Below are 11,435 nucleotides of genomic sequence, written 5' to 3'. Positions count from 1 at the left end.
TCCTTTCCAATCCTCATGATGTCGCTTGCTTCTTTGTACCTACCAGGGTCTCTACTGAGATAAGTGAGGGGAGGAGGCATCTTTATCTGTCTCCTAATCTGAAAGAGAAAACATTCAATATTTTACCATTAAATATGATGGTTTATATAGTTTCTGCTTTTAAATATTCTTTGTAAGTATTTAAGGCATGTTGACTGCAGCTTTATGAGAAACCCTGAGCCAGAGGACCTAGCCAAGCCAAGACACATCTGGATTCCTGCTGCACACAAACTGAGAAAATGTTGGTTGCTTTAAGCTGCTCACTTTGGGGAGTAATTTGTTACACAACTAATGCAGAAGGGATGTGTAATCCTTCCCTCCAAGTCCAACCTACGGTGACAGTAGTAACCTCGTGTGGCAGAAAGGACATGGGTTTTAGAATTAGAGAAACTGAGAATTCCATTCCTACCATGTAAGTTATTTAACATTACTCATCTCGGTTTTCTTCCTGTAAAGCGGGGATAATAATACCCACCTCTTTGAGGTGCTGTAATTATGTGATAAGGTGAAATTCTCGGTATAATCTTGCACACTGTAAGTACTTCAGCGCAGTTCCCTTCTTTTAACAGTCCTCCCATCATGCCCTTTGCATATGCTGGTCATATTTTCTAGGTACCATCAGAATATATTGCGTGGTAGTAGGGTAGAATATGACATAAAGAATCTTGGAAACTCAGGATATCTGGTTGCCAACCATTGCACCAGCTCCCCTTCATTTTTCTTAACAGGCATTAAAAACTGCCTGTGCTAAACATCTGGATTTTTCATCTCCCCTTGGCTGGGCCATTGCTGTGCATTTCAATGAGTTAGGTATTTCATGTCATTATCAGTTGAGCCAGCAGTGTAGGATCCATTTCAGTGACCCCACAGGCCTCGCTTCAAATCAAGCCTTTCCATTTTTGTTGCTATTGAACCCTGAGATGTGATGTCATCTCCCACTCCCACTGCTCCGCCGTGGGTGTCGGCGGCGGCACAGACTGGGGAGCGTAGACACAGCCACTGCAGCAGGATGTAGGGTCAGAAGGTGAAGCTGAAACCCCAGCCCTCACCGCTTGGCTTGTAGGATTCTCAGTAAGTCGTTTTGTCTGAGTCTGGTTTTTTTTTTTTTCTTCCCCACCTACAAAATGGGAGTAAGAATATTTACCTCCTCAGGGTTATTTTGCAGATTATATTGAAGGATTTGGGAAAACACTGGGCAATTAATAGGTACTCAATATATTGAAAAATTCTTTTTTGTGCCAAAGGCTTGACTGGGGGGCAGGCTGGATTCTGATGTGGTTCACTACTCGGAGTGTGGCCCAGGGCCCCCAGCACTGGGGTCATGTAGGAGCTTGTTAGCAATTGACATGCTCAGGCCCCACCCTGGTCCTCCTAAATCAGAATCTGCATTTCCCCAAGGTCCACAGGAGTAGCCGTGACTGAGATGAGAAACTGAGACGAGGTAGGATGTGGACGACATAGTGGCAAAGATGGGTCTGCATATGTTTTGGGCTCTGTGTTTGCTGCTTCCAAATGAGAATGACTTCCTCTGGGCGTGAAATCGAACTTCAACGAGTGGATTTGCTCTAGTACATAAACGCCAAACCACCAATCTGAATAAATAAGCATCAATTTTATTGAATCATGAATAATTTAAGACTGGTACAATCAGCTTTCTTCTCTATGACGTGGGGCATGATCTCCAGCAGATCACTGACAAATCCCAAAACCTCATGACAAATGAAAATTAAATAGGGAGAGAGGGAGGGAAGGAGGAAGGGGCGGGAGGATGGAAACAAACCGTACACAAAATACTCAATTCCTAGTTTTCTCTTTAAAAATGGCTAGAAAAAATTCATCAAAATGCAGCACTTTAATCAGTTATTTACAATTTCTATGTTACAATGGAAAAATGTACATCTTATAGAACATATTTCATAAACTGCTCCACTGGAAACTAGATCAAAACAGCAAACCTTCCATTTAATATCCACAGAGTTGGATTACTTTTTCCATTTGAAGTAGATTCGCCATGATCAAATCTGAATACACAGAATTTTGAAGTTTAGAGCATCAACGACAAAATAAAAAGTGTCCCCAAGATACAACAAAGGTCTAGGCAAATCTCATTCCTTGCCCCACCCCACCCCACCCCAAACCTTAAATTAAAAGGTATTCCCATCTCATTTATGGCCTGTATAATTCTTGGCAGTTTGAGAAACTTTTGGCTTCCATTGGTAACTCAACATAAATGTTGCATAGAATTTCATACATTTCAAAATTAGCCTAACTGTAGAAAAAGGCAAAATGGAAGCATTTCAGACAGAGCCCTAAATGAGTACAAATGTGAGTGACACTAAAGTAAAATACAACCAAGAGAAGAAATGTGCATATCAGACAACCCTGCTTCCCGAAATTTTAGGAAGGTCACTGAGTTGTGAATCATACAAGGGCTCCAACTCCTTAAGCTCCCCATTCACTGGCTGGGCAACCCAGGGACAGGGGTTTCGGTTCTGAGCCTGGACCCAGTGGGAGGGAAGTCTGTGCAAGAGGGGAGGAGAGAGGAGGAGAGGGGAGGGTGTGTTGTGGGAGGGAGGGAGGGGGATGTAGGGAGGGGAGAGAGGGGGAGGGGGAGAGAGAGAGACAGAGACAGAGAGAGAGACAGAGAGATAGAAAGAGAGAGAGCGAGAGAGAAAAGAAAAGAAAAAAGAAAGAAAAGAAAAGGAGAGAAAGGAAGACGGAGCGTTTCAAACAATATTGGCAGGTGTCTACTCACAAGGTGACTGGGAAAACTGCCCACGAGGAGAAGTCCATTTTACCTCCTCCCAAATTCACAGTATGAGTGTAAGCTCATCACTGGGAGAGAAACTGAGGACCACTCTTCAGGCCCACCAGAAGGCTCAGGGTTTGGCCTGTGGTCACAGGCTAAATATATGGTTTAAAATTCTTCCGAAAAACCAAAACAGAACCAGACACACACACACCCAGATGATTAATGAAGGCTTAGCAGAATGGAGTCTTGAGTTTATTGAGACGAAAGCGGGACAGTGTTGAGAAGTTTTCCATTTACCAGTTAGTGGGACAATTTCCCTGTTTCCTTTCAAGGAGGAAGAAAATGGTATCATCCATTTTCTTTCTGTAATGTGAGCAGTTTCAGGTCAAGCTCTTGTGGTACTAAGACAAAATATAGAGATGGACCTTCAGCAATAAAAAATGTAAAGATGGAATAAAAACCCTGATCATTAACAGAGACCCCCCCACTGGGGTTGAATCGAGATTCTCTTTATAAAACAGAAACGAACAACTCAAAGGTTTAATACACTCTGTAAAGAAAATACCAGTATGTTAAAGACACACAGTAGCGTGGCATGGATCAGCGGTGTCATGTAGACTTTTAGGAAGTTTTGCCTTTTCCTGCACAAGACATACCATTGTCCAGTCAGGGTGTTAGCTGGAGATGGCTAAGAACCTAAAAATGGATGTGTGTTTTTTTTCCTTTTGCTTTTTCCCATGGTCCCACATCCACACAAATGAGTCTTTTGGGTGAGAAAAAAGTCACAGCAACTTGAGTTCCCCTAATGAGTAGATGACTTTTTAGCCCTGTTTGCTCTGATGGGGGAACAAAAAAACCAAAACAGACCCCAGGCAGGCATGACACTCAGAAATGAACACGGTTAGTACAAAACCAGTAAGGCATTGCTTTGGGAAGGTCAGCACCGAAGAGGTCAGGCAAGGCTTGTCTGGACAGAGGCCGGGGCTCGGGCTTCTGGAAGGGAGTGGCTGCCCCCCACTTGTTGGTTCTGAGGAAAGTGCAAGTCTTTCGTGAGGTGACCTCACCACCCCACCTGAGGTTGGGGCCGGCACGCTTGAGGTGTCAACGTGCGATCTAAAGCCTTGAGGACGAGAAGGCAAGGCAAGGTCCCGGCTCACCCACGCGCTGCGGGGGGCGGGGGGGGGGGTCACGGTCCATTGTACTGGACGCTCCTAGCCCCACCCCAGCAGGAGGCGAGGGTATAGAACTGTGAGGATGGACAACTGAAAACCAAAACAGGGCAGGACCAAACCAAAACTCAACTCCTGCGGTTCTTACTTTCACCAAAGAATTGATTCTGACCAAGAGGGCAAGAAGAAAAATCTTCAAAATCAAAGAGTCAGAAAGGGAGGAACTCAACCTCATTTTCAAAAGGGTAATCGGTTCTCCAAAGTAGACCAATTCTCACTGTACACAGTGTTTGCAGGAAAAAAAAAAAAACGAAACCTGATTCGTTTATATATAAGAAGGAAACAGACACATGCTGTTCTGTGTTATAGCTCATCTGCTTGGGCATTCTCACTCCTTCACTCACGCTCATGGATTCATCGGAGGCTGACATATGTGAAAGGTGTGGGCGGAATTGGAACAGGCAGAATACCTCTCGGATAAGGAGAGCACCATATAAAAAAACAAAACAGAACACAAAGCACGAGTTGTTTTTTTCCGAAGGTTTCCCTGTGTCGTAACTCTGTCGGTTGTTGTGTGACCAAAGCATATACCCTAGTTAGCACCAGTTCTCGGTGGTGGGCTGGCTGGGAGGGTGGGGAGCTGTCGATATGGAGGTGCTAGAGGGTCTGTGCTGAGAGGGAGCTGCGCTGTCTATATGTTTCCAACTTTGCGCCAGTCTCTTCTGTCTCTGGGCAGCTCATGGCAGGATGCTGTTTGGTTTCAGAGCTTCAAGTGTAGGGTTGTTTTTTTTAATTTTTTTTTATTTAAACCCTTTTCGTTTTCAACGGTGATAATCCTTTCCCGAGAAGTATCTTTAGTGTCTTAGAGAGGTCACAGCAACAAGGCAAAACAATAATTAAAATAAAACTGAAGATAGTGCAGTTCTCCCTGTGGAAGGAAGCGGTGCCAAGGCGGCTGGCCCAGGCTGCCTGCACCCAGGTCAAGGCTGGAGGACGGGGGGTCACGCTGCGGCCGGGGCTGGCTCAGGAGGGCATCTTCAGGATGGTGCAGAGGACGTCGGTGGAGTGGGGTAAGGAACGGGGGTGGGGCAGGCTCCACGGCCGGGCCCTGATCACAGCGTAGACTCCAGGGACGAGTCCAGGATGTCATCGTGATGGCTGTTGCTGTTGGAGTCGCTGTCGTAGCTCTGGGGACTGGAGTAGTTGGCTGCCTCCTGCAGCCTCATGAGCATGTTCATCTGGGGGAAGAGCAGGGGCGTGAGCTGCAGGCCAGTCCACTGCCCGCCCAGTCCTCATTCCTGCTCACGCCGCCTCCTCCGGACTCACCTTGGGACTGCGACCCACCGCAGAGGCAGGGGACAAGAACAGGGGCTCTGGGCCAGGCTTCCAGGGCTCCAATCCTGGCCCCACCACTTACTAAGCTGCGTGACCTTGGATAAATGACTTGATCTTTTGTGCTTTAGTTTCTTCACCGGTCAAATGGGAGTAATAACTGTACCCGCCCTCTAACGTTATGGTGTGGAGTGAGTTAATATATGCAGAGCACTGAAAACACAATAGACAGTCTCCTATAAAGGTGATGTTTATTTTTATTTGGGAGGGGGCACACCTCACCTAAGCCTGGGTAAAGATGCCAGTCAAGTGTCCCTGGCCCCGGAACGCGGTCAGCAGCACAGCTGACTTCGGAAGCACAGGGCCCCCCCTTGGGTGAGCAGCAAGCTCATCTGTACTCTAGAGGGCAGCCTGGAGCCACCTAAGTGCCGGCTCCTGCCACGGCCTTCAGAGGCGACGGACAAGGAACAAGCAGAGCCACAGGGCCAGAGGCCTGGATTCCCAGTCAGGAATCTTTAGACAAATTACCTCAAGTATCCAAGCCCCCAGTGCCTCCTCCATAGAATGGAGAGAACAGCAGCACCTCTCCCCTAGGGCTGACGTAGGGAACATAATGACGAAATGTGTATTAAACCCTGAGAGGAGGGCCTGGCACAGGGTAAGTGTTCAATAAATGTGATCTGCTATCACCACCACCACCACCATCACCTGACTTAAAGAAAAGTACTTTTATTTTATTTATAACTATAAATTGTGTGCATGTATTTTCTGTTTTATCTAGCAAGTAAGTGAAGAAGATAGGTTCTCTCTGAGCTAAAGCCAATGCCCACTGGCCAGCTGCCCCTCAGGACACTTAGCAGTCTCCCGCGTGGGGACGGCCACAGAAGCACCATGAGCTGGTGGCCACCTGCACAGCCATAACTGGGGAAGGGTGGAGCTGAAGTGCAGTGAACAACCCTTTGCCACTGGGATTATTAATTCACTCATCAAACATTCCTGATGTATCCACAGTATGTGGTCTGAAAGCAAACAAGTGGGTCCTGTTCTCTCGGAGGTCTCAGTCCCATGAGGAGAGAGACTGGTAAACAAGAAAGCTGTTAAAACAGAGACCTGTGGCCTGGGCAGAGAGCATGGACTTGCGAGAAAAACCAAACACCTAACTCGGTGAATAGGAATGGCTGGACCGGCACAGCTCACTTTTGGGGGCCTGAGGTTGGAAGGAGAAGTCTATGTAACTATTCCGAGAACCCCAGGTCTTACCAAAATGCCTTCTGTGTTCCGTCAGCGATACAGATATTCCTGGGTAAGAAACGAGTGTCTGGGGGTGAGCCAGCCATTCTTTCCTCTAGCTATCCGAAGTTCTATTTTTAATGTAAGTTAAGACCTCATAAGCTTGCACCCACAACAAATATCTCCATGACTGTAGCTTTTAGCAATGGGTAACGTTAGAAATGGCTTTTTAAAGTTGGAGCCTTTCCTCTGTAAAACCATTCTCATAACCACTGCAAATTAGGTTATGCATAGTAATACAAGCAATCCATTTAAAACATAGCTCCTGTTTAAAAAGTCTCAACAGGACCACAGCTCTATTCTGCCAGTTGGGACAGCAGATTTTAGTGACTTTTACTGGCAGTTTTAAGAAATCATCTATTGTTATTTTTTTAATCTAACAAATCAATTAGTCACTAGGGAGAGAACAGCAAATCAGTTGTCTTCTAATCCTGCCGCATCCCCTATGAACACTTTCTTTCATTAGGTAATGCAAGTAACACTCCCTGCTGTGTTTTTCCTTTTGCGTTAGCTGCCAAGGGAGCTCAGGGCTCAATGTAAGGCTTGATAATAGTATTTAACCACGGGAGGTTCTAGTGTATTTGCTTTCACTGCATTTTATAGGGCTTTTGCTTTGTTAGGTCTAATTTTGCAGTATGACTATGTATGCGTCTTATATTGGCAGAGAGAGTAGTACAGCAAGTCCTAGAATATCATTGTTTTGTCATAATGTTGATGAGGAGCTTAGGACTGTAACTCTTGTTTGTATCAATCAGTCTACGGTAAAACTGGTTTCATATACAGTGGCTTCACTTCAAGTCGCAGAGCCTATAGATGGTGTTAGGTAAGGACTTACGAGGCTATCATCGTAGTGTTACCGTCACTGGCCCGGGTTTTCCTTAAAGGGCCTTTGTCGCTTTAGCAATTGTAAAGAAGCAGTTCAGGCAATTAAAGACTTACCTCACCTCACTGGCCATGGGACCCCTATCAGCACCCCTCTTGCTCTCCGTGAGCCCCTCCTGCCCTCAGACCCCTCCCTGCCTGCGCCCCAATCATGTGGCTTAGGCCTCTGCCCCTCGGCAAGCTCTGTGTCTGCTCAGATCCCTGGAGCAGGACCGTGCAGGACAAAGGTGGCACTCAAACCAGAGGGCAGAGTGGTGTAGGGACACATAAGGGGAAACATCAAATTCTTACCTTTTGCCTTATACCAGAAACAACTGCACAGGGGTTAAAGGCCTGAGTGAAAAACTAAAACTATGGAAGAAAATACTGGCAAGTGTCCCTAATCTTGGGATGGGTAGAGCGCCCCAAAGCAAGGCCGGGGCTCGGTCTCCTCCGTGTTTCCAGCACATCGTGTTTCATGCCCCGTATTCAGTAAGTGCTCAGTGAATGCTGAGCTGTTCTGGGAGCAGAGAACTCACCAGCGGGTCTCCTTCAGCGTCGCTAGGGGGCATCTGCTTGCTCGTTGAGCCCTCCCGAGGGATGGAGTAGCTGTCGAAGCCGACATCCTCAGGCCGGAGCTGCAGCAGGGGAGGCCACTCGTGCTGCTGTGGGCTGGCTGCCCAAGGATAGGTGTCCATCACCCACTTGGCAGGATCCTCCCAGGGGGCCCGTCTTCCATAGAGCTGAAAAGAGGCAAAGAAGGAATAGTCAGGAAGGGGCCTGAGACCTCTTCTGCAGCCCTGATTTTGTAGCTTTCTGAAACCGCCCCCAAAACTCAGCATGATGCCTCCCCTGGTGTGTAGAGCCACATCCAGAATGCTATCCTAAGGAAGCCGTCCAAGGTACAGATAGCTGGACGTGTTGAGTGAAGGCAGCATGAACCAGGGGTCAGGACACCGGCTTCAGAGTCAGGCTGACCTGGGTTCCCATTTCAGCTCTGCCACTGACTCACGGTGCTGCCCTGAACTCTGAGCCTTGCTGATCCAACTTGAAAAGTAGTCTCTGGGGAAAAACAAACAAATCACCACCTGATTTGAAGCCAATTTTCATGGTATAAATAGGCTCACCCGGGCCAATTTTAAACTGCCAGCATGAGGTCACTGAATGTGGAGCTGGAAAGAGGTGCCGGCTCTCCGCTCACATGAGCCAGCTCCAGTACCAGTGTCCTACTGTGCGCACCCACCCAAAGAACAGCTCCAAGTATGGACTGGGTGAGGGTGTCAACACTACAGGCAGACGTTACCAACGGCCCTGTTTTGATAAAACTCCATTTCTTGACGTGGATCTGACTCTCAGAGCCCCTCTATAAAAGCACTGGTCACTTTCAGAACAGCAAACTGCTAACAGGTTACACATGGGTAGTGCTTTTCCACCCTCATGTATTTCTCAAAATTGCCTATAACTATTTTGCTCTTAAAACAGAAAACTATATTATCATTTAATTTTATAAGATCAGTACCATGCCTCCAAGCTTTTCTTAAGCCTTACTGATAAAATGATTTTAGTGACTTTTACTAGCAGTTTTAAGAAATATATATTCATTCATTCTTAAAAGAACAAGAACCACTTCCCAAGGCGAGGCTCTCTGTGTGTCACATAGCTAGGTGTAGTCTATATCTTTCTTCTTTTCCACCATCACCATCTTGTTGAACCACCATGCGACTCCAAGAGGAAGCATTATTACCCGAGTTTCCCAGATGAGGAGGTAGACTCAGGGAGGGGAGGAGGCAGAACTGGAATTCAAGTCTGTCCAACTCCATGCACCACCAGAGTCTGAGAAGATGTGGCAGGATGTGCTCACAGCCAGGGCAAGACGTGCCCCCCACACCCCAGGGCAGTGCTTTCCATGGCTCTGGAAGGTACCCCCTCTACAGGGACCATGGGATACAAAGATCCGAGACTCCTGGACCACAATGGCTGCAGTAGGGCTCTAGAGTAGAATCACACCTGGACCACAGCCTGTCTGCCTGCCCCCTCTGCCCTCCCGGGAATCCTACAGTTGAGAGGAAACAGAGGGCAAGTTCTGACAGAGCAACAGAGCGCTGAGCTCTGACCAAGCCATGTCTTTCCAAGTCACAGGCTGCCTCAGCTGGGAGGAAATGGGGTCACGTAGGCCTGCCCCCTCATGTACCAGATGGGGAAATTGGGGCCTAACGAGAAGAGCCAGTTGTGAAAGGTTACAGAGCAGGGCTGAATTGGAACCTAGGACTCCAGTTTCCTTGTCTGGGCCTTGCCCCTCTCTGTGCTCCCTGACTGACTCCAGATGAGGACGGCAATCTGAGCTGGGCTCGCTATGCCCTGTGGCTGTCTCCTGGCTGCCTAAGCCACCTCTGACCTCTGCGTACAATTTCTGTCAGGGAAGCTGCCCACCCTGCCCACTGCAGGTGGGCCCATCCATCTCTCTGCACTGATGGCTGCCTCCTCCTCCACTCAAGACACATACAACCTATGACTTCATCGTTTTCTCAGACACCCGCACCCCTCCCGTCTGGGGCTCTGGCCCTATCTGTTGCTAAATCTTCCTTAACCTGGGGCGGCGGTGAGTCTCAGGCCTGAGAATTCCGTCTGGCTTTCTCAAGGCAATTGATCGTCAGAACAGGAAAGGATTATGTGAAGGTGGAGCGTGTGTGTGCACGCGTGTGTGTGCATGCCTGTGTGTGCACGTGTGTGTGTCAGGGAGGAAAGGAACACAAACATTCGGGGATATTTGGAACCGAGGAAGCCTGTTCCAGAGGAGGAACATTCCTGCAGCTTTCAGAAGCTTCTCCCTCCAAGGGCTTTCCCCACGGAATTGGGCTGCCTTTCTCAAGCCCGATTTCACATGGCTGAGGCTGAACCCACGCCTCCTCTCTGACAGCTATGCTTCTGTCTCCATCCTCCAGCCTGGAGGAAGCGATGCTCAGGGCTGCAGAATAACAGGGGCTGGAATTCGGAGCTCATCAAGTCCTTAGAAAGAATCTAGCCCAGTGGTTTTCAAGTATTTGCTCTTTTCCCCCCGACCCCACCACTGAGGAGTTTGAGGAATCTTGGGGCTCCACAGAAGCCAGCCTGAGGAAACACTCTTCTAGCCCAAACTTTTCAGATTACAGATGGGGAACCTAAGGCCTTGAGAAAGGAGATTTCCCCAGGGTCTCAGAGCAGGCTGGGTAATCTGATAAGGAGCCCCCACGCTTCCCACTCCGCTAGGGGGAGGAAGGTCTTTCGAGTTGCTCTGTGGACTAGACAAGCTGCCAACGCCAAAGGGGAAGAGGGCTGGGGACTAAGCCATCAGGCAGATGTGCATCGGGCACATGCTGACATCATCTGCGGGAACAGGAAATATTTTTACAAGCCTCCCTGCTTGCCCCTGGAGCTGTTCACGTCCAGGTGACGAATGGCTGGTAAGTATCATGGCAAGTAAAGGAAATATCAGAAAGCTCCTTGGCCCCAGTGCAGAGCCCTGCGGCAGCTCTGAGAAACAGCAGAGACAGTGGATAGACAGACAGACAAAAAGGACATCCACGTTCCCCAAAGCAGGCAGAAGCCTGGCATCCTCACTGGATCAGGAACAGGGAGCCAAGACACTAGAGACTCAAAGCGGGGCCACTGTGAGCCGCTGACTCTGGTGCATGCACGTGGATATCACACACGGAAGAATCACGGCACACGTCAAGGAAGAAAATCCAAGCAGCCACACACACACACACACAGCTTTCAAATGTATCTGGTGCACGTGGATATCACACACGCAAGAATCATGGCACACGTTAAGGAAGAAACTCCAAGCAGTTACACACACACACACACACACACAGAGCTTGCAAACGTATCTGGTGCACGTGGATATCATACACGCAAGAATCACGGCACACGTTAAGGAAGAAACTCCAAGCAGTTACACACACACACACACACACAGAGCTTGCAAACGTATCTGGTGCACGTGGATATCA

At 48.2% G+C, this 11,435-nt stretch overlaps 1 protein-coding gene across 9 annotated transcripts in view; it reads right to left on the bottom strand.

Moving 5' to 3' along the window:
* Positions 1 to 1,632: 1,632 nt before the first annotated feature.
* Positions 1,633 to 11,435, bottom strand: part of NAV2 (neuron navigator 2) — a 711,083-nt gene continuing 701,280 nt past the window's right edge. For all 9 annotated transcript variants that reach the window (XM_074336128.2, XM_074336124.2, XM_074336125.2 and 6 more), the window contains 2 exons: positions 7,983 to 8,186; positions 1,633 to 5,198 (listed from right to left, as the gene is read on the bottom strand). In XM_074336128.2, coding sequence (XP_074192229.2) covers positions 5,073 to 5,198; positions 7,983 to 8,186 — 330 coding nt within the window. In that variant the 3' untranslated portion in view covers positions 1,633 to 5,072. The remainder of the gene's footprint in view (positions 5,199 to 7,982; positions 8,187 to 11,435) is intronic.

This window comes from Rhinolophus sinicus, chromosome 14 (assembly GCF_057876585.1).
Source record: "Rhinolophus sinicus isolate RSI-liver-muscle chromosome 14, RSI-T2T, whole genome shotgun sequence".
NCBI lineage: Eukaryota > Metazoa > Chordata > Mammalia > Chiroptera > Rhinolophidae > Rhinolophus > Rhinolophus sinicus.
The sequence above is the reverse complement of the archived record's forward strand: the minus strand, read 5'-3'. Positions and strand labels throughout refer to the sequence as shown.